The sequence below is a fragment of the Lineus longissimus genome, chromosome 13 (assembly GCF_910592395.1).
Source record: "Lineus longissimus chromosome 13, tnLinLong1.2, whole genome shotgun sequence".
Taxonomy (NCBI): Eukaryota; Metazoa; Nemertea; class Pilidiophora; order Heteronemertea; family Lineidae; genus Lineus; species Lineus longissimus.
In genome coordinates this window covers 2,992,281-3,014,542 of record NC_088320.1, presented here as the reverse complement: position 1 = coordinate 3,014,542, position 22,262 = coordinate 2,992,281, and the positions used below count along the sequence as shown (strand labels likewise).

The following is a 22,262-nucleotide window of genomic DNA, read 5'->3' as shown; positions in this document are numbered from 1 at the left end:
TCGCCGCAAGCAGCTAAAGCATGTGCAGAAACTTTATTTGTAGAATGCGAATTGTTTTATATCTAGGTGATTTGGCCGAGATCGCTGTGTAAACCGAGTCCTCAAGTCAACAGAAGATGACACATTTTCATATGAATGTTGTCTGTAGATGGTCCGAGTATTGATCAATTAATAATGGTCTAGTTTCCCCTCTGATGTGCACGCCATGCCGAATCAGCCTGGTGAACGGTCTGAACCAGGAAAAGCATTCGTGACTGTCTTGGATTTTACATGCGTTGATGAGCTGGTAATGTGTATCCTCAATCATCATTCTAATATTCTGGATAAAACGTCACTGACAAATAAGATCTGTTGCAATGCCAGGTAAAATTAAAAACTTGATTCTCGACCGAACAATTTCTTGAAATCGCGGCGGATCTCTAACATAGACTGAAATGAATGAAATCTCCGAAATCATATCTATTCGCTTTCATCACAAGCTGCTAAAAGACTGCCGGAAACAGGCCTTACAACACACACAGCCCTGCTGAATAGAGGGGTTTCATATCCAGCAAAGACTGTAGCTTTCCCTTCATTGAGATCTCCTCACATCTAAAATGCACAAGAATATCTTGAAGGTGAAAGCGTCAGGGAAACGCTTTGCAAAGAGTGTTGTCAAAAAGGTCAGACGGAAACTGAAAACTAGACGATATGTTCTAAGGATGATCTTTAGGTCTATGGTAGGTGTTTGTTTTGACTTTTTGTAATATCTAGGACATACGGCATGTTTCACAACCCGTACGAAGAGCTACGAATGACGAAGTACTTTATCGACAACTTTTTTTAAATTTCTCCGATTGCTCGTACGACTAAGTAAAGAAGATGATTTGACGGTCAGACGTATTGGCGCAGCGGCACCAGTTACAGCAATTCTGCAAATCTTAGCACGAAGTCAGATTGAATAAACTAAAAATTATTTAACGTCAAGTCAAGTGAAATGACATGGTCTTGACAGACATCACCTCCATTTACAAAACGGAGATGAAAGGAATACAATTACGAACAACCATTTAATCAAATCATATTGTCATTTGCATTTCAGGTAATCTCCCTTTTATGCTTAAGCTTCATCTTAACCGTCCTGTCCCTTCGAAGCGACATTATAAAAATCACATTCGTCTTCCTCACCGTGACGTGTCTTGGTGCGACAGGGATGAGCTTTCATGACCAACATATGAAGTTCTACATCGATAAGGTAATGGCCTAAAGTTCGCCACTGTTCCGAACCCTTCTTCTTCTTTCTAATAGGTTTACTTCTTCATTTTGTTGAAGATTACTGGAACTGGCTGGCATGCGCGAGAAACTGTGGAAGAAGGTTGTCAAGATGTTGTTGGACCGCTGGGTGGAGATCAGAACTCGAGCTGTTAAAGAGTTCTGCCAAATGGAAACCGAGATACGTCGGAAAGGAAACTAAACTGAAATCGCAGTTCGTCATATTTGCGATACAAAGTGCAGTATCTTTATTGGAAGACCCATTCTGTTCTGTCTGATTAAGTTAATCTCTTTTTCAACAAGACTAGCAAATTTGACGCAGATCAATTTTACATTCCAGCCAGCGATTTGGGTGTTTTCTCTCTTCCTCCTTCCCCCTTATCTCTGCCGAAATCCCTTCAATGATGTCATCAATATAATCGGTGCTCTGATTGGTTGCAGTGCGGTTATTTTGATTTGGAAGATACCACGATTGGGCGACGTGGGCCAAAAGAATTCTATTGTGAGTATTAAAAAAAACCGTGTCAGTCAATCTGGCCACCAAGCTCCTCTGGAGAAGGAAAGGTCAGAATCTGACCAGACCTTTCAGCCACCACTACTGCGGTCGTACGAACAAGTTTCATACACCATTTCATAGTGAGCATGACAACACCACGAATCGTCCATAACCGAAACTGTTACACCGGTAACTTTTAAGTTTCACCAGTCAGCGATTAACATTTTTAACTTGCTATGCACTTTTTATGGCAACGTGTTATTTGCTAGCCTATTTGTTTCAGCCCTCTGGTGTAATAGAGCTAATCCTAGCTTTGACTTTCGTGTCTTGGCACTCGTGATCAGCTTCGCCGTCTATGGAGGTCTTTTGGTGGCGTCGATGACTGTGCCTTTACTGGTCGGTGGACTTAACATGGTTCTTGCCTGGACGTACGGGAGTTGGACAGCGGGCGTAATTGGTCTGTGGATAGCGTTTAATTCAGTGGTGACGCCTCAATGGGCTTTGGTTTTCGACTAGATCAAGCCAATTGTCCTTTTTTGTAGGACTCGATAATTCTCAATTGTTTTTTTCAGAAGGCACAAAAGATACAACTACGCCACTCTATGGCCCCGCTCTTTAAAAATATGATCGACTACATGTATTGCGATAACTCTCCCGTAAGTTCAGACTCTGACGTCATACTGACACCGTATCATGCGTTACTCACTATACTATCCGAGCCGATTCCATGACTGCGAGATAGTATTTGAAGCGGGGGTCAGTAAAAGTTCCGCTGACTTGACATTGATGCAGTGAAAACCACTGCAGAAATCTATACCCGCAGTGTAATTTGGATTTAGAGAACGAGACCGAAATCTTTTTTCAAAAATGTGTTATCTTTATTTACAATTGTACAAACTTCTTCTTAAAAAACATCGTAATAAAATACATCATAAAACTTTCTGCATGATCGTAAACTACGACGGCTTAGGTCTCTCCAGTTATGAATCACTGGGTCTAGGACCTTGATTCCTGGTGAGGAAAGGGACTTAATAACATTATCGTTTTATCCCTTATCCCCTCCTATTGATCTCCGACATGAAAAAAGTTGCTCCGCGTATAAATGACTATCTACATTGACAGAACTGACTCGCTTTTTAAAGTGGTTGTTTAGGTGAACCAAGTCTATTGTGTCCATTGTCTAACACAAAATATCTTCTCAATAGGCCCCAGTCGAGTTTCAGACATCTTGCAGTTTGTTGTCATACTCAGGAGGTGGAGTGTCCGGTATGGTTTTCGTTTCATCATCCTTGACGTTCATACTAGAGTCCGAGACCTTTTGGTTTGGTAATGGGGATCTCTTATGCCGCACAATCATGATGACGAGCTTAGCTATCGACAGACAAACGGCGATACCCAGCAACACTGCAGTGAAAATAGAATTCCTACTGTTCGGTTGCCAGTTTTTCGTTAGCCCGCCTATCAAGGCAAAAAGCACTGGGATGTACTGACTGAACTGGTACCGTAAGAAGCGGTCGAATACGAAAGTTTCAAGGCAGAAATATAGAAGGAGTTCAACTGTTAGGATACTGAGGGAAACAGTGGAAGCGTCCTGCACCGAGACTCTGCCGCGATACGCCATTACGATTGTTAAGTTCAGAAGCGTAGCGACGCTGATCCATCCGCAGTAAAATGCCCATGCATTGTGGCATATTATCCTAACCAACCAAACTTCGTAGCTCTTCCCATATTTAATCAGCGCCATTGCAACCTTGTCGAATTCTCTGTAGCAGCAAAACAGCATCACGTGAAGAGAAAACACCATTAACGCAATGATAACGAGGCCAGCTATCATCCATTGTCGATCCCAGCAGAAGATCCAGGTGAGGTTGATCATCATGTTGATGACGTAGACACCGTAGGTGTAGATTGGGACGACAGGCGGCGCTTGGTAAAGGTAACCATCTTCACATTTACGGAAGATGGTGGTTATTCCGTAGACAAGGTACAGTGCCTGCCATGTGTAGATGAAGCCCCAGATGCTGAACACCCAGCCTGCGGGTGTTATCTGTGTATCGTAGAGGAAAGAGATGTTCCCTGTCGAGCTGTAAAATAAACCTGTAACAAAAGAACAAAAACAAACTATCAGCAAAGAGTTACAGCGATTACAGTCGATGGAACATTTTGTGACCAAAATTCCCCAAATTGACCAATCTAGCAAAACTTCGAGTATCAGTTGTAGCTACACATTGAAAGATGGAGTTAATAACTATTTCTATAAGACTTAGCGTGCGGACTAACCCAATTTCAGAAAGTTGCCGATTTGTCATCCATGCACACACAATACCAGTACATGGTGTTGCGCACACACGAGCACATAGTGATCCGACAAGGAGGATACCGCGGTGACGTCACGGCTTTTCCAAGATGGCGCTGCATATTGTAAACAAACTCGATCCACGGCCAAGGGAAAATCAAGTCATCAAAAAAGTTAGATTTTTCGCATCAAATCAGAGTTATTAGTACTTTTCTGCTATGAAATAAGTCTTCAGACAATAAGCTATCATTTGAATAATGAAAAGTGCTGTTTTGATGGGGAAAAATAGGGTTTTTTAAACCAAATAGCCGGCACCGATCTTCCAAAATTAGCGATGGTTTCAAAACAGTCTCCCAGATATGGGGCAATCTCTTCATTATCATAATGGGATTTGGAGGCATGTTTACAGATTTTACAAGTTCGAGACCTGTAATACCTAAAACTCGCATAGATCCCCATAGATCCCCTCTATTTGTCGAGTTAGCGCCCCTGTAAGATCATGCATTTTCGGACACTAGAACGAAATCTTCCTGCGGATATCGCGGTTTCGGTGATGATTTAAGGAGAAATTGACTGTTCTTAGAGTTGTATGGGACAGAAATGAGTTCATACTTCATGAATACATGAATATATTATGATATGGGCGGGCTTCTAAGTCAAAACAATAACAAACTCAACTGCATCTCTACCGTGTATCGCGTAGTGCATTGCCTAGTGTATTTCGTAGTGTATTTTAGCGGAGACATTATTTCCCATTATTTCCGCACTTTGGCCACGCGAAACGTCTTTTTTATTCGTGGAAGTTAATCTGCTCTGTAAATTTTATTCTACACAGGAAGAATCCATACTAGATATTGCAATATTTCATGTCTATTGGTGTTTTTGTGTACAGGAGCGCACCAGACAGTGAGACGTGGAGATGTGTTCAGTGCTGGTGCTGTCAGTAGACTGAATCTGATTGGCCATAGCGATCACTAATATGGGTCGGGATCACGTGATGTGACGTCACCGCGGTATCCTCCTTGGTGAGCCGATGGAAGAATGAATTGTTTTAAGATGGAGTTTTGACCTTCCGCCGGGTCTTGCGAATAGTATGACATTTTGTTGAAAATGTTACCGTTGCTCGGTCCATGTTGTTGATACGAATGTGTTTAAAGAGGTTACAATATTACGAATATATTATCAAGATGTGTTGCATTACGTACCGATGTTTTTACCAAAGGAACCGGCAGCCCCGTTGAAGATAGCTGTGACGAAGAAGGCTACGGCAGCTCCTACTATTAGGATGATGCCTAACGGACTGTGCTTATGAACCGCCGTCGTCATGGTGGTGGACTCGGTGGTGGGGCTGAATAGGGTATTCTGTCTAAATATCTGCAATATCTGAAAAGGAAAGCAATGCATTTGAATTGAAACATGTTGAACTAAAACTCGTGTTGAGGAGGCCTATATAGGGAAGTACATGTAAAGGGAGAATGTCATGATGATGAAAAAGAATGTCACTCACCTTAAAATGACTTGACGATTTTCATGCGACCATCACCACACGGATGAATCGCTATTGTTGACACACTGCAATCCTTAGTTTTCTGATCGTGTTTTAAGTGCGTTCACACGGTTTTCTTTCTGGTCATGTCAGGCAACGTGCTCCTGTTCGGTTGAAGTATTACCAAACGGTGGGGGTGAGAGGTGTCTATCCAAGACATATTTTCTGTCAAAGATATGTTTTTGGATAAAAGTAAACGAACAAAATCAGCACATAGTTCATAAGTTGTTGCAGGTTACAAACAGGAGCCTTAAGATTCGTATTACTGGAATCCCAGGACTGAAAGTTTTGTAATGAACGTCCTCCCGCCCCATTTTATAATGGTATAACGCAATGACCGTAGTGACATGCGTATGCTAATGAGACTTGTATATAACAACTTTCAAACGACCTTAACCTTATCAACGCATTGAATAATTTAGCAGTGATTGCTGCGAACACTTACACACATTATTGATCAACGACAATACAATAATCTGCATTAGCCAAGCATTACCTAGGCCTATGTAAACTGTGTCGACGCTATTAGCCGGGTTTATGCCTGTTTCGCCTATTCCTGTTTCGCCTATTCCTGTTTCGCCTACTTTCCAGTACCCCTACAATAAATCGACTCTCCCACGGGGAACCTTAGGGATGCATGTCCATTTTATGGGGAAAATGTGAGGGGACAATTGGATGATGTTAACGATGTGATCACAATTTGACTAATCAAATGCCATCAACTTTGTTATGCCATGACCGTTTTGAAAGAGTCACCTTGAAAGCGGGGACAGTCCGGGACTTATTTGACCATAGGACCATAGGACCATACTGACACACAGTAAAAACTAATAGATTAAGTAGAGTAAAGCAGTCGTTTATTTTATGAAAACTGAATTCATGAGTTTTTGATAAAAATACATAATATTGTACATTCTCATAATTATTTGATCAAAATCAGCTGTAAAACCCATGTCATAATATACATGTAGGTACAGCACATATAAAGTCAAACAAGGTGGAAAATACATATCATGATATTATGTCAGACAAGGTAACTGATGGCATCAACGTAACTCATTATGTCCCTCTCTCCATTGACGTATTGTTTCAATGCGTACATATGTGGCTCTCCTCGGGTTTGGTCGGTCAGTAAGGGACGGTTCATATTCCTACGTCTGTGGGGAGGTTAGCAATACATTTGAATAGGCGAAACAGGAATTAGGCGAAACAGGAATAGGCGAAACAGGAATAGGCGGAACAGGAATAGGCGAAACAGGAATACACCATTAGCCGGTCGGGGGCACCCTGCAAAAGGCATATATTTTGTTTGATAGGCCTATGTGACGTGTCATCACCGGCTAAATTACGTCGACACAGGATACACGACCGAGAACATGAAGCTGCTATAATGACGTCATCAAACCAAAATCGTCGAGAAGAGGGGACTTAATGGATTCCGTGATTACGGTACTACCGTTAACATGGTAGGGTACATGTTGGCCTATTGATAATTGGCGCAGTCCCAGCATATTGATGACTACAGACGCACAAAGAATATATACAGTCACTTTCAACACCAGAAAACACGACTTTCGTAATCTCAAAGAGACCTCCACGGTAATTAGTCACGTGAGACGATTGACCAATAAGCGCGCCGCATTAGTATAATAGGAGAAGCCATGCTTTAAATAGGCCATTCATGTGTGATCCCTCTGAATAGGCTGTGACTGCACAGAGTCTTTCAATTATTTGGAAGACTCAGTATACAGACAATGTTTTAATCCTTTGTATAGTGGTCATTCTTTGTTGGAATTGTGATGTAATTGAGTGTCGGTCCGGTGCAGTGTATGGTATAACAAGTATGAATGCAGAGTAGGTTTTGTGGCTGAGCTGGCAGTCTGTCGAGAACTGTGCGGCAGAGCACAGCCATATGAGATCTAACTGTTGATCTTGGCTGCGTCCATGGCCGTTACTTGTTCTCTTTTTCTTGTACATGTTGTTAATTATCTGTATAAAGTTGGCCAAATAAAATACATATGAATCCCAAATGTCAGTGCTGTTGGTTTTTTGGTTCGGATTTTGTTTACAAAGAAAGCTTCTGAAATAACATTGTGTCGAGTTGAGACTGAGACGCTATTCATGCGGGCACAATTGGTACAGGAATCAGTCGAATGGCACATCGATATAACTGCCACACAGGGTGCATAGCCGGTGTAACATCTGTGGTTGTTTCCCATGTGTCAGTGTTTCCAAACAATAGGCAGCTAGAGAGACCATGACTTTTCAATAGGGGGAAACACAGAAAAACTTGTCAATCTATTTTTGAGCGTTCCCAAACAATGAGGGGAAACACTCAAAAACAGAAACACTCAAAAACATTACACCGGCAATACCAGGTCCAGCACTCTGTTTTGAAGAAACGCAGCCACCATAAATACGATAGACGATCAGAAATCACAACTTCATCGATAACAAGAAACAGTTTATTACGCAATCTATACAAATTCAATACCAGTTTAAAATGGGTAGCATAGAAGTTCAATACGGCACTTGAAGATTTGCAGTAAAAAGCCTTGCACTATGAATATAAATTGTTACCAAAATCATTTTTTTAACTAAAAGGCACGCTGAACTGCTGCAGAATTCATCGCTTTGCGCGGTGTAATTTGGAATGAAATTTTTCAAATCGGCCAACTACGGTCTACGTCTCTCTAGTTATAAAACCCAAGGTTAAGGATCTTGGCACAAAACGTCTTCTCAATATATCATGAGTTTCTCAGTGTAAGCATGCAGCCTGGTATAATCAGACATCTTACGGTTGTTGGTCTCAAGCTTTCGCCTCGTCACCCTTGACTTGCGTGCTGGATTCAGAGACCTTTTGGTTTGCTAGGGGGGATTTTTTATGCCGCACAATCATAATCACCAGCTTAGCTATCGACAGACATACGGCGATACCCAACAGTACTGCAGTGAAAATAGAATTCCTACTGTTCGGTTGCCAGTTTTTTGTCAGCCCACCAATCAGAGCGATGAGCACTGGGATGTACTGACTGAACTGGTACCGCAAGAAGCGGTCGAATACGAAAGTTTCAAGGCAGAAATATAGGAGGAGTTCAACTGTTAGGATACTGAGGGAAACAGTGGAAGCGTCCTGCACCGAGACTGTGCCGCGATACGCCATGACGATTGTTAAGTTCAGAAGCGTAGCGACGCTGATCCATCCGCAGTAAAATGCCCATGCGTTGTGGCATATTATCCTAACCAACCAAACTTCGTAGCTCTTCCCATATTTAATCAACGCCATTGCAGCCTTGTCGAATTCTCTGTAGCAGCAAAACAGCATCACGTGAAGAGAAAACACCATTAATGCGATGATAACGAGGCTAGCTATCACCCATTGTCGATCCCAGCAGAAGATCCAGGTGAGGTTGAGCATCATGTTGATGACGTAGACACCGTAGGTGTAGATTGGGACGACAGGCGGCGCTTGGTAAAGGTAGCCATCTTCACATTTACGGAAGATGGTGGTTATTCCGTAGACAAGGTACAGTGCCTGCCATGTGTAGATGAAGCCCCAGATGCTGAATGCCCAGCCTGAGGGTGTTATCTCGGTGGCATAGCGGTCAGAGAGGTTCCCGATCGAACTTAAAAATATACCTGCAACATAAAAACCTAAACTAAAATCAGCCAAGAGGTATATACAGGTACGGCGATGATAGCCTATTGAAACATTCGTAATAACGGTTCAAGAAAGCGACCAATCCAGCATAAAATCCATTTTCTGCGATAAGATCTTGAAGACTTTCAAAACATTCACTTCAAACGGAAATTGTTAAACAATGCTACCTTACATCTTATGCGATTAGCTCTATCATTCAAAATGGTGATACATTTTAATGATGTTACTACGCGTAAGAATTGTTGCATTACGTACCACTGTCTCGTCCAAAGGAACCGGAAGCCCCGTTGAAGATAGCTGTGATGATGAAGGCTACAGCAGCTCCTACTATAAGGATGATGCCCAACGGACTGTGCTTGTATTCCGCTGTCATATTGGTGAACTCGGCGAGGGTCTTTCAAAAGGTAGATAGGGTATTTCGTCTAAATATGCGCAATATCTGAAAAGAAAAGCAATGGATTCGATAACGTTGAGCCTTAAATATCACATTCAGGTGCAACTTCATCTTCATATGGGTTGCAATATCTTTCAGGCATTTCCACCAGCAAACTTATTTTCTCCAGACTGGTTTTATTGCCAAACGACAAACGAGAACATCGTGAAGTTTATATCACTCACCTGAAATTTTATCTGGAGACTCGGCGAAAAATACTACCATCACCGCAAGCAGATAGATCGTTTTTGTTGGCACACCGGAGTTCTAAATTTCATGAATCGTGTTGTTGGCGGATTCACAAGTGTAACCAGGTCACAGGAATAATTGTTCGCTTGAGTTATTATCAAGCGGTAGGGGTCAGGTACCTGTCGAAGTCATATTTCTGTCATGAGATGTGTTCTTCAATGAAAATAAATGAATATTTTCAAGACAATGTATTTGAGTTGTTGTAGGTCACATCCTAGTCCTGCCCTGATTTCGGGTAAAGACACATTAATAAACCACATGAAATTACCATATGAAAGTGTTATGAAAGTATTGAACAATGCGTCGTTTCGTAACTGGCCTCAATTGGGAATTCATTGATGGCAAATGGGGCACATCTTTATCAATTAAAGGCCAGAAGCCGGTATAAAAGGAGCTCCTAATGGCTGACATCCAGTCACGTGACCAATAACCGGGCCATTCAAACCTCCGACACTTTCTCCAACAATCTCACAGATATCTCTGGCACCAGTCCAAAGTTTTCCTTCAGACTTGTCTACCAAACTCATGAATATCTAATCTGCATGTCTGTCAAAATACAGCCCTCCCTTTGGTATAGTTGATGAGATATTAAAACATTTTTATCTGTAATGACCGTTAGTACATCAGGTTGATGGACAGATGAGGGAGGAGTCTGCCATATTTGGATAGTCAACTGACAGATGAGTCAGTCACATGATCTCTTACGCTAAGGTTATTTCTACAGAGGGGGAATTCCCAACATCCCGGTTTGTACTATAGTCTGGTTCAAATATTAGGTATTCATGTTGTACTCATCACATGCAATAAGAAAATAAAGACAACATACCCAAGTCAATGCTCAGCCATCAGTGATATTATTCCTATTGATACAAATCACTTATATCAAATAAATGAATCCATTTTCTCAATCTTTTTAGTAGTAGTGACTGGGTCTTACTAGTAGTAGTGACTGGGTAGGGCCTATAGGCCGACATAAGACAAGTTGATTGCTATACACTCCTTCAATACACTGGTTTATGATAGCTGCACATGGTGTCTCAGAAACAAAACTTTTATTGCCACTCCCACTTATGTCCCATGTACGAAAATGTCGACAGAGAGTACACTGCTGTGTATACCACTGGGGGTACTGGTGCATCCCAACGACAACGACAGAAGAAAGGCTACAAAAAGCTCACCTATGCTTATCGTGATAACATTTGGACTCAGTTAATGGATAAAGTATTCAGTTTGCAAATATTCAGTTTGTAATACAGCAATGACATACTCTTGGATTACTTGTTTTCCTACCGACTCAAAAACAATGTGTTTGTATTTTTTTGCGATTCAATTCACTGCCGGATTTTGGAAATAACTATAGTGATAATTTTACTGAACTCCACATGGGTTATAATTTGTTTACAGGCAAGGCAAAGGGTGAGTAATAGGTGTAATGTATTCATAGCACAGAGAACTAGGACAAGTGGGACTGGCCTGCTGTGCTACGTCACACCTTGAGATAATTGCCATACCCGGGTAAATCTGAGCGTGGGGCTTCTGGCCTTTAAAGCCTACAATGCTGTGGCCTTGTGTTGGGTCAATCGCGTGCCGGAGTTGAGGTGTAGTAGTCGAGCGTAAAAACCATGTAGGCCTAAGTAAAGAAATATAGGTTACTCTTGGTGAATGATTCCATCCATTTTCCATCCTAGTCCTGCCCTGATTTCGGGTAAAGACACATTAATAAACCACATGAAATAACCATATGAAAGTTTTATGAAAGTATTGAACAATGCATCGTTTCGTAACTGGCCTCAATTGGGAATGCATTGATGGTAAATGGGGCACATCTTTATCAATTAAAGCCTACAATGCTGTGGCCTTGTGTTGGGTCAATCGCGTGCCGGAGTTGAGGTGTAGTAGTCGAGCGTAAAAACCATGTAGGCCTAAGTAAAGAAATATAGGTTACTCTTGGTGAATGATTCCATCCATTTTCCATCCTAGTCCTGCCCTGATTTCGGGTAAAGACACATTAATAAACCACATGAAATTACCACATGAAAGTGTTATGAAAGTATTGAACAATGCATCGTTTCGTAACTGGCCTCAATTGGGAATGCATTGATGGTAAATGGGGCACATCTTTATCAATTAAAGCCTACAATGCTGTGGCCTTGTGTGGGTCAATCGCGTGCCGGAGTTGAGGTGTAGTGTGGTCGAGCGTAAAACCATGTAGGCCTAAGTAAAGAAATACATGTATAGGTTACTCTTGGTGAATGATTCCATCCATTTTGAATGATTTAAAGGCCTCCGGTGATACTATTGCAAAGCGGGACATCAGACAGGTTGCATCCGGAGGAAATCAGGGGTTGATATTCGCCTCTCTGGCCGGAGAAGATTAACCCCTGATTTCCTCAGGATGGACCGGTTGGGACCACAATCGATCGTGTGCGAATTGGGTCAGGGCAGAAAGGTTGACGATCAGAAATAACAACTCTGCATCGATAATTAGACGAGTTTATTACCTGTACGCCATAAAACAATACACATTCTGTTGAAAATATGTTTTTATTTCTTTAGTAAAGAAGTTCAATATGGCACGGTTTACAATAAAAATAATGTTAACACTTAGAGTAATGTAAAACAGAGTTTGATTATGGCGGCCGGTGCAGCAATCTAAAATCTCCCAAAGGAAACAATGATGCCCCTACTACATGGTGACGGATTAAGACATGGTCCCAGAGAGACCGATGACATTAAATATCTTTAAGATTAAGGCGCCCAATAGAAATGACCTTTGTTCTCGGACTCGTTTTGCCGGGGCATCTGAAACTATTACCCGGGCAAAACGTGAAATCGCAAATCAGTTGAAATGACAAAATTTCTGATCCTTTGAGGGAGGGCACACAAAAATGGTCCCTGCAAAAGGATCAAAAACTTATTTCAATAATTTGCATTATTTGTCACGTAAGATAAATTATTACATCACCATCTGGAATCCCAGCACCTCATTGGACAAACGACGTCATGTGACTGGTCCATAAATATTGATGTTACCCGGAGACATTTGCGTCAGCGTCCGATGTCAGCGGGCAACATCGGCGATATCACTTTATCTTCTGTCCAGATTTAAGAGGAGAAGTTGGAGATCCTGGAGACGGGGAATAAGCCCCGGCCTGATATTCCACAAGGCATCGCTGTTTTCGGCCGAGTGCGCGGTGCAGTTGCCAGAGTAACATGCGTCGGTTTTATGAGGGGTGCCCCTGAAATAAGCCGAGGCGCTGCCGACTTTACAGCTCTCGTGACAACTGAAATATAAAGAAACAATATTAAGCTAAGATCCTATGCGTAAGAGAAGGCTAGGGAAATCGCATCTGGTCTCTTCTTCATCTGAGTTCATTGGCTCTTGTAAGCATTGTCTGAGTGCTATTACGGTTGGGCGCCAATGATGCATGTATTCGATCTCACTTGAACAAGTGTGTTCATAAATTACCTACCCTTGCCGTTACAATTCGTAACCTGACCACACAGCTGTTCTGGCGTGTACGTGATCTTTGCTTGTGGGTACCTTTGACAAGCGGAGCTGGTGCTCACGCGGCGAAAGTAGTCCTTGCAGCCGTGCAGTTGGCTAGCCGGTGTAATGGAATTCGGAAAATCAGACCGTACGAGCTCGACCAAGTCTTGTTTGAACATATTCCACGTGTTCTGCTTGAGAAAACTCCGACAGAGTTCACCATCGGAAGGATAGGACCGAATCATTGCACGTCCTTTGCGCAGTGTCACCTCGCCCCCGAAATCTTTGAACTTAGACTGTGGCACTCGAATGACCTCTGACCCTTTGCTTATCAGGGATAGGAACTGGGGTGTCTCGTAGTAGTTGTTCAGACCCTAGATCGAAAAAAAAACAAACAAAAAAAAGTTTTATCAAAACACTAAGCTCTCTCAGATGTCCTTTGTTCACCACTGTTGTACGTTGTTCAGCATGTTTTCGAGGCCTACTCTAGACTGCAGATGGTACCAATGTCAGGGTTTTCGTGCCACCATGTTAGCGAGGTTTCAAACCACTTTCTGTCCGTTAAAGGGTTAGCACTGCTGACCGTGGCACAGAAATTTTGTTTCCAAGATAGCACTCTCAAACAACATCTGCATGTCTTCACTGGGGCGCGGAGGTCGCTGTTTGGATTTTGATAGACAGCATGCAACCCCTGCAAAATACGCGTTCATTGGCTACTATACATTGCAGCGTGTCGCAGGAGATACATGCAAAATATGCGTGCATTGGCTACTATACATTGCAGCGTGTCGCAGGAGATACATGCAAAATACGCGTGCATTGGCTGTTATTCATCGCAGCGTGTCGCAGGAGATACGTCATGCAAAATGGTAACCGGAAAAACGCCGACCGACCGACCGACCGACTGACCGACTGACCTGCGAACCTACCGTCATATACAGTATCCCTTTCGCTTTCTATAGCACATGTATCTGTGTAGTGCCCAGCGCAATTGACGTGATGGAGTCCGACGTGTCTGACAGCAGCATCTCCAGTCAATTATACCGGGAAAACGAGCCCACGCGGTAAGGAACTGATAACGATACTCTAAAGATATGCTTTGTCTACATGGTCGGTGGATATAAAAACATGATTTGGGCCTAATCTATGCACTGTAGTTTTTCTACTCGAGTGTCTCGACCGATGCAATGCATGAACTGCAACGCGCAATATGCATTTGTTGTCATTTGAACAGCGCACGTGCGCTTGTTTACAATTTCATTTCACATGACCTGCTGCTGTCCGACACGTCGGACTCCATCATGTCCATTGCGCTGGGCACTACACAGATACATGTGCTATAGAGAAGCGAAAGGGATACTGCATATGACGGTAGGTTGGCAGGTCAGTCGGTCGGTCGGTCGGTCGGTCGGTCGGTCGGTCGGTCGGCGTTTTTCCGGTTACCATGCAAAATATGCGTGCATTGGCTACTATACATTGCAGCGTGTCGCAGGAGATACGTGCAAAATACGCGTGCATTGGCTACTATACATTGCAGCGTGTCGCAGGAGATACATGTAAGTACATCTCAACAGGGGGGGGGGGGGGGGCCAAGGGGCGGAGGTTGCACTAACTTACAAAGACATCTCCAGGCCTCAGGCTGTCCACCTTTATGAATACTCCGATTCCGACATATTCGTATTCGGATTCCGGTTCCGTGCCGCCAGTTTTACTTTGACGTTTCTTGCTGACTGCTGCAGTTGCAATATTTTGCTTGCTTTGCGGCGACTTTGGTTTGGTACTGAAGACGAAAACGCACAGTCTATGATGAAAGGACAACTGTATTCACCAGTTAATTCCAAACAAACATACAGACAGGTAGGTAAACTCTTGGAACTTAAACGACTAGGTTAGTCGAGAATTAGTCTGAAAGTTCCAAAGTCATTCATGCTCCTTTCTTAATCGAAATCATTTATTCTAAAAGCAGAAAGTATCATAAGATGAGATGATATACAGATATTGAATTTCATCTGGCTCACCCATTTTTGTCATTCTGACTTGCTGGTCGGGTGGAACATTGCTCTGTCTCTGCCTGAGATTCCTCACTCGGGGTCACGGTCAACCGTGACCTAGGCCGAATGTGGCCGATGGACGACCCAGACTGCAGAGCCATCTCGTAATTCGCTTTCTCCTGATCTGTAGTCCGCGGAGGGACCCAGTTCTTCTTGAGGTACTGCAGCGCGGAGTCCATATCGAGAAATATGGGCGGCATGTTGTTCTCTCTCGAGGGGTATTTCTCCGGCGGGATGAAATGCTGGAACTCTTCACATTTGGTGAGGTCAACTAGCCGCAATATTTCACAGGTGCCCTGCAATGTCATTGTTTAAAAAGAATGAGCTGACTCCGCGGACAAGGGAATGTTCCGTAACCTGTGCTCCGTTTTGATCACCCATACCGTTACCAGTTCATATTGAGAAACCAAATGATTTAAGATCGCCACGCCATCTCTAACCACGCTGACAAACAGACGTCCCGCCTGAACCTTTGCGGGTGTAAATTGTTTTTCAGAACACTGTAAGATTGAAAGGGTTTACTCTGTTTCCCCCTATTGAAACTAACATAATTCATGTTTCCACCGATGGCCATTAGAGGGACTTACTTTGCAAACAAAATATAACCACTCTGACTTCCTGGCGTCCTTCACGATGACCTTGTTGTAACTGTACTCTTCGATTCTGCTAACGTAACAGAGATCCTCGATATCCCGCTGTTGCCATGTCGAACATAGGTGGTGTAGTCTGGTGGTGGAAAAGTAAATTTTGGGGGGAAACAACATTGGTCTATTGAGAGCGCCATGGGCGGCATCCGCCAAATCGTGGTGGCGCCAAAAACTAGTACGCCTCTTCACCGCTAGGGACGACATTGATACATTTTGTTGTTCTACGGCTCTGAGTATACCCTTTCCAGAAATGGGGCGCTGAGTGTCCGAAATAGTGATGTCATAAGGGGAAACTAGGCCTTATGGTGGAGGGACAAAGGAGATAGTCATGGTTGACCAACACACTTGAATGCCTTTAATGACGGACAAGGGGGAAAAAGTTAGTTCCAATGCAAGCCACCAATTTCGGGAAGCAGGTATACTATTGATTCATCGGTCTAAGACCGTTTCCGAGTATTCAAGAAACAAGAGATTATGGAATCATGGTTGTTCGAGCCCATTCCTTCTAATTTCACCTACCCCATGAATTCAATCCGGTCCTGGCATTCCTTTAAGAAGAGATCGTACAGGCCGTATTCGTTGAACTCCTCCCTGTCGACCGCCAAAAGCTCAGTCTCCTCTGCGCAGACAATAGTGGCGTTCCTGACCGAGTGGCGGAGCAGCGCTATTTCCTGTTAGCGGAGGAAATGACATAAAATTTTAAAGATTCACATTGTGTGACGGATCCTGTTTTATTGGTTGCTGCATCCAGTCTGGAGTTTACTTTCCCTAATACTGGAATTCGCACTTCATGTATAGAACTACTTGTCTGGAGGGGTCAAGCTGGTAACACGTCCGCACTAGCCACGTCGATTCAATAGTCTGGAGGTGTGAATGGCAATTAAAAAGTCCCATTTACCAGGGATCACCAGTAACGGGATGCTCGTTTGTCAAGAACACGTTGATGTCGGACACTACGGGGCTGAGAGTAAGAGTGAGCTGGAACGACTTTTGACTCTTAATCTATCAAATAGATAAGGCCAGCCCACCTTTACCTCTCCTCGCCGCAGGAAGAAGAAGAAGAAGGAAAACACGAAAACTCACCCCGAAGACCTGACCTTTTTTGAGCACCGATATTTCCGGCTTTGTGAAGATACTGATGTCCTCCTTGTCAAACACAACCTGCACCGCTCCCGAGAAGATGAAGTAGAAGCTATGACCTATGTGACCTTTCCGAATGATCACTCTCTTTGGGCCGTACCTGCAAATACAATACGGGACGAGCTATCCTCTTGTAAGGCCGCAGCTCCACAGTGCGTAGTTAGTCACACTCTGTCTATGAATTTATTTCCGCGACGCAGACGCAACAAAGGCCATGGCATTAACAAACAAGACCAGAAAAACTAACAGAATATGTGTTTTTGGCAGGAAAAGAATAATGTAACTGGTGGATTCGTCGATCACAAAACTATTTGAGGACAGCACTACTGTGACGTCACGAAGACACTGCCCTTCTATTAACTCTGACCTACTTGCAGTATCTGACCACCTTGCTGAGTAGGTTTTGCATCTCCTTCGTATAGCGCCGGAAACTGGGCAAGCTGCTCATTACGCGCTTGATGGACCGCACCTCCTCTTCGGTGCGGTTCTTCGGGTTCGCTTCAACAACGTGGATTAACTCAGTCGGCCATGTCTCCTGGAAAAGGACAACATGAATGATGCAATTGATAGCTTCACTGTGCATACCACACAACCACATGTGGTGTTTTCGAGCCAACGAAGCCATTCCAGTGGTTGTCCCGGTGTAATGTTTTTGAGTGTTTCTGTTTTTGAGTGTTTCCCCTCATTGTTTGGGAACGCTCAAAAATAGATTGACAAGTTTTTCTGTGTATCCCCCCTATTGAAAAGTCGTGGTCTCTCTAGCTGCCTATTGTTTGGAAACACTGACACATGGGAAACAACCACAGATGTTACACCGGCCCAGACGGTTTTCGAGGGCCGATACAACAATGAGTTCCATGAAGAAATTTCGCCAAACCTCCATGGACCTCCAAGCGTTACCAGACGTATATTACGGCCACCAAACAGCACTGATAGAAACGACGACTAGTGGGAAAAAAGGCACTACAAATGCGCCGAAAACAACTCGTGTTCAATTGAAAGATGTAGGACATGCACAATATACATGTTTTGACTAGGTCTGGGAATAGACGTTAGTTCCACTGTCGTATCCAAATGGTCTTCATTACCTCACACTTGGTCTTGAAGTCATCCGGATTGAAGAAAATGTCTTCCGCCTTTTCGTCGCCATTGTCACCTGTGGTCAGTGTCCGCTTGGTGGAGACACCGGCGGTCAGCTTCTCGAGGTCGAAGGTGACTTGTGAGTATGTCTTCAGTGCCAAGCAGACGCCGCACATGAGCTTGACGAGTCGGGCGTACTTTCTCCACATACCCAGCGACTGCGGAGAATAAAGATGGAAGAAAATTAGCTTTACATATCATAATAATTAATGATATTGAGATTTCTTCGAGAAAACTTTGAGCATATTTTTCATAAATTGACGCGGGGGGAGTCTTCCATTTACAGATTGTCCCAGGCCCAAGCGCTAGTCATTCCATTCGCTAGAAACGGGCATGCCGGCATGATTCCCCAGGGTGGTTTGGGGGTGAGTGTGTTGCTGATAAGCTAAATGTTTACGCTATTCAATTATTTTACGATGGCGGTTACTAAATTCAACATCTTACGTGTCCTTACTCTGTACCACATCTTGACAATCTTAACATGAAGGATGTCAGCGATTCAAAAAGCTCTCGAACCACAGACTTACCGGCACTTCTTCGATGATTTCTTCCTGTGAAAATAGATGAGACATGTTATTCCAAACACTAATAACCAGGCATGTGAGAGCAATCGATATAAATTTAATCAACAGACCATGCGCTCGCTACCCTCAATGTTTGTCCCTCCCCTATCTCATGTCTCACTCGTGGCACTGTGTACGAGTCGCCATGAAGATCAGAACTCCCGTCATAGCATTTGTTTTGTTCTTGGTTTTGTTGCTGTCGCCTGTGTTTTCCTTGATAAATGAGGAGACACTGCAGGCCTGAGATTCGAGGAACCAATGTTACGAGGAGAACGCGTCCGCTCAAAGCGAACAGTAACTGTCTAGAAGGCTGGAGAGACGCCGGTACTAACCGATGCTTCAAAGATTTCCAACACTCGGCTGGCCTAGACTTGGAGACACCCGAATTACGAACCCGACTTGGCGTGTGCCAACATTCAAAGTGAAATAGATGCTTAGACTCGATTGGTCATCTACGCTACTCCGGCGAGATTATGGTTTGGCTTGTTCAGGGAGGGTGTGGATGTGGGCCGATAATGCCGAGTACACCGTAACAAACTTCCATCGCTACACTTCCAGCCTGAATACGATTACGGAGGTGGAGTGATCGACAACAGGGCAATTCCGAGGGGAAGTGGGGACGTAGCTTCGGGTAGATATGGTTTGCGTGCAGACTAGGTGCATCTGCCAGGTGATGAATAACCATAATTATAACCACACCTCGCCTCACGATTGCCTTGCCGGTTGCCTACCTTTTTTAGTTCTGAAATGTCAAAATCTCCCTTCACGTTCCATTCCTTGATAGTTTCAGACCCTCTTCGGCCGCGCCGGACTAAAATCTTAAACTTCCTAGTCTGTGGCGTCTCAACCTCCTGCCTCAAGTAAGGTAGTAACGGCGCTCTGACTTTGCTCTCTTGTGCCGGGCGAAGTGATCTATTCTTGAGAGCCAACAGCAACTGCTTGTTTTCTGATCGAGTGTTGAACCTGCGTCCGCGACTTTTCTGAGCCGACAATTTGTTGCGCTGTGTCCCCTTAGCCGCATTTATGTCAGTTGGGACATGTCTCGCGGCAGTTCCTACATGTCGTGGCTTATCCTCAAGGACGGGCTCAAGAAGCGTCTTGAACAGTACCCCACTAGATTTGTACCGGCTGCGAATATCCAGCGCCATTTTTGCTTAGATGTTGAACGATTCAAAGTCCTTGGTGACGATTTAGGAACACATTCGTTCCACTATCCTCGCAAGTGATTCTCACAAATGGTTTTTGGTAATGACGATTCCATATGATAGACCTAGCTTGTTCCTAGGCTATTCTGATGAATCCGATGCAATATATCCTGACAAAATATCCCACGATTGGTTCATTGATATTTCGTTCCGAGGTTCAGCGTTTCGAAGTGTTTTATACTACGAATTTCTAACATTTAGTTTGAGCATAACAGATATCCATTTTGACAATTCCCCTTCGTGATGGAAATAGGACATATCCACTGGTCTTTCTTTCAGTTAATCCAAATCATCCTCTGAGTCTCGCGTTCCTTCCGAATGGCTGGCGAAGGACTAAAAATTTGTGTTTTGACACTTCGATGATGAGTAGGCCCAATTCGATATATCATTATGCATGAGACACGGTAGTAATACCAATGCGAATAAGTTATCGGAGATTTATGGTCATGCCAGTCTACCCACAATGCTATTTAATGGCATCTTAGGATATTAAATTGTGTGGACACAATGCATACATATTAGTGCACATTAATGTCTTTTTGGATTTCACCCCGAGTTGATGTAAAACAGTGTGCTGTGATGCACACAATGTATGTAGTTGTAGTGATCTGTGTATGATGACCTGAAACTTATTGCATAGCAAATTCACATCATATTTGACGCGCATGTACGACTGCGCACATTGAGTCATCTTAGATCGAAACGAAATGTCGAAATAATTTATTTTGTGATCTAAAACAGTCATATTTCTATGATTTGAGATACCACTACATGTATAAGTTTAACTCAAGCCTTTGTGAAAACCACTTTTAAAGATGGTATTGGATTCACCTCATCCTGAACCAACGATTCAAAATTTCAACGTGTACGAGCCTAATTTTAAGTTCTTCTCACGTTGAACCACTTCACCTCTGATGCGCTTTCAACATAAACAACCCGCCTTCTTGTTATTTACCAGAGCGACCCGTTACATTGCAACAACCACAAAGGCGACATATCATAGCTCAATCGATACATTCGCGAGTTCATGATATTTGATTGAATTCTCCAATGGCCATTTTTAAACCTCAATTGGCTTTTGAACCTGGCAATCTTATAGTCTCCTTTCACTGCATGCCCCATTTGTCACCGCAGGTAATAAATCAAAATCCAATTCTAACGATCGTGCGTTGTGCGACATTAATTTTGATTAAAATCATACTTTTTTTTCTCTAATTCTAAAGTTTTGCATGACGATAACCTCTGTTTACTCATCATAAGCATGATTGATAGGATTACTTATAGTTATTTTGAACACAGAATGCCTTTGGCTTTGTAGGGCGGGCTCGAATAGCTGTGTTTGTCACTCTGGTGTGGCTTCCCGACAACGATCTGTCATGGTCCGCTGTTCGGGACTGGTCTAACAACACCGTGGAGAGACTGTTTTATCAGCCCCCTTCCCTCCCAAACAATTCTCGTGAGTCAAATTCATGCCGACTCACCGGCGATGTACATCAATCCTAAAGTCTACTTGGTTAAACTTTTGTGCGACATTAATTTCGATTAAAATCTTACTTTTTATTGTAAGGGGTTCGACTTCTTTTTTTCTTCTACTACTAGTCTTGCATGACGACGGATGACGTGTAAAATTATTTGAATACAAAATAAGGTAACAGTTACTTACCACTGAACAAGACTCCTTTGCGATATCTCCTTTTTCATTTTGTTTTCCAGTCTTTGTCCCTCGTCTAACGCGTACCCTCATTTTCTCGCGGAGATATCGTGTGTACTCTGGTAGAGCGACACCCGAGCATCGAAGCCTAGCAGACTGGGATGTAACACGGCCAACCCGAACAGAAACGTTAGATTCCCCGCGGCGAGACAGGAAGGAAATGGTCCTGAGATTCGACTGTCCAACTTCGAGTATGTGTACCTCCGAACCAGCCTGCATCCGTTTGTTTACACCGACCGAAGAAAGACGGACATGTTGAATCTCTGCAACATTCGTACCCCACGCATTGCGGGTGGCATGCTTCTTCACTGGAACCGCCAGCACATCTTTTGACGGCGCACATTTTTGGAGGTTTCGTTTTCGGCAGGTATCCATCGAATCAT

General features: G+C 43.4%; 4 protein-coding genes across 5 annotated transcripts; 1 reads left to right on the top strand and 3 right to left on the bottom strand.

Moving 5' to 3' along the window:
* Positions 1 to 188: 188 nt before the first annotated feature.
* Positions 189 to 2,536, top strand: LOC135498076 (uncharacterized). 2 transcript variants are annotated; one of them, XR_010448999.1, is made up of 4 exons: positions 189 to 719; positions 1,082 to 1,234; positions 1,592 to 1,753; positions 2,031 to 2,536. XR_010448999.1 is itself a non-coding variant. In XM_064788232.1 (4 exons), the coding sequence occupies exons 1-4, from the start codon at positions 597 to 599 to the stop codon at positions 2,261 to 2,263; spliced, it is 570 nt and encodes a 189-aa protein (XP_064644302.1). In that variant the 5' UTR covers positions 189 to 596; the 3' UTR covers positions 2,264 to 2,536. The 2 variants fall into 2 exon arrangements, 1 of the variants encoding a protein (XP_064644302.1); XM_064788232.1 differs by having other exon boundaries at positions 1,693 to 1,753.
* Positions 2,537 to 2,603: 67 nt separating this feature from the next.
* On the bottom strand, positions 2,604 to 6,007 carry LOC135498075 (uncharacterized). Its single transcript, XM_064788231.1, has 3 exons — positions 5,551 to 6,007; positions 5,249 to 5,426; positions 2,604 to 3,844 (listed from the first exon to the last, which is right to left on the bottom strand). Exons 2-3 carry the CDS (start codon positions 5,367 to 5,369, stop codon positions 2,967 to 2,969), a joined length of 999 nt encoding a protein of 332 aa, XP_064644301.1. The 5' UTR covers positions 5,370 to 5,426; positions 5,551 to 6,007; the 3' UTR covers positions 2,604 to 2,966.
* Positions 6,008 to 8,032: 2,025 nt separating this feature from the next.
* On the bottom strand, positions 8,033 to 10,099 carry LOC135497867 (uncharacterized). Its single transcript, XM_064787846.1, has 3 exons — positions 9,869 to 10,099; positions 9,506 to 9,689; positions 8,033 to 9,228 (listed from the first exon to the last, which is right to left on the bottom strand). Exons 2-3 carry the CDS (start codon positions 9,621 to 9,623, stop codon positions 8,399 to 8,401), a joined length of 948 nt encoding a protein of 315 aa, XP_064643916.1. The 5' UTR covers positions 9,624 to 9,689; positions 9,869 to 10,099; the 3' UTR covers positions 8,033 to 8,398.
* A 2,312-nt stretch (positions 10,100 to 12,411) lies between these two features.
* Positions 12,412 to 20,631, bottom strand: LOC135498022 (cyclic nucleotide-binding domain-containing protein 2-like). The gene is made up of 11 exons (XM_064788146.1): positions 19,695 to 20,631; positions 18,928 to 18,951; positions 18,349 to 18,558; positions 17,632 to 17,795; positions 17,204 to 17,360; positions 16,640 to 16,791; positions 16,061 to 16,199; positions 15,441 to 15,769; positions 15,040 to 15,202; positions 13,406 to 13,796; positions 12,412 to 13,216 (listed from the first exon to the last, which is right to left on the bottom strand). Exons 1-11 carry the CDS (start codon positions 20,109 to 20,111, stop codon positions 13,038 to 13,040), a joined length of 2,325 nt encoding a protein of 774 aa, XP_064644216.1. The 5' UTR covers positions 20,112 to 20,631; the 3' UTR covers positions 12,412 to 13,037.
* Positions 20,632 to 22,262: the final 1,631 nt, after the last annotated feature.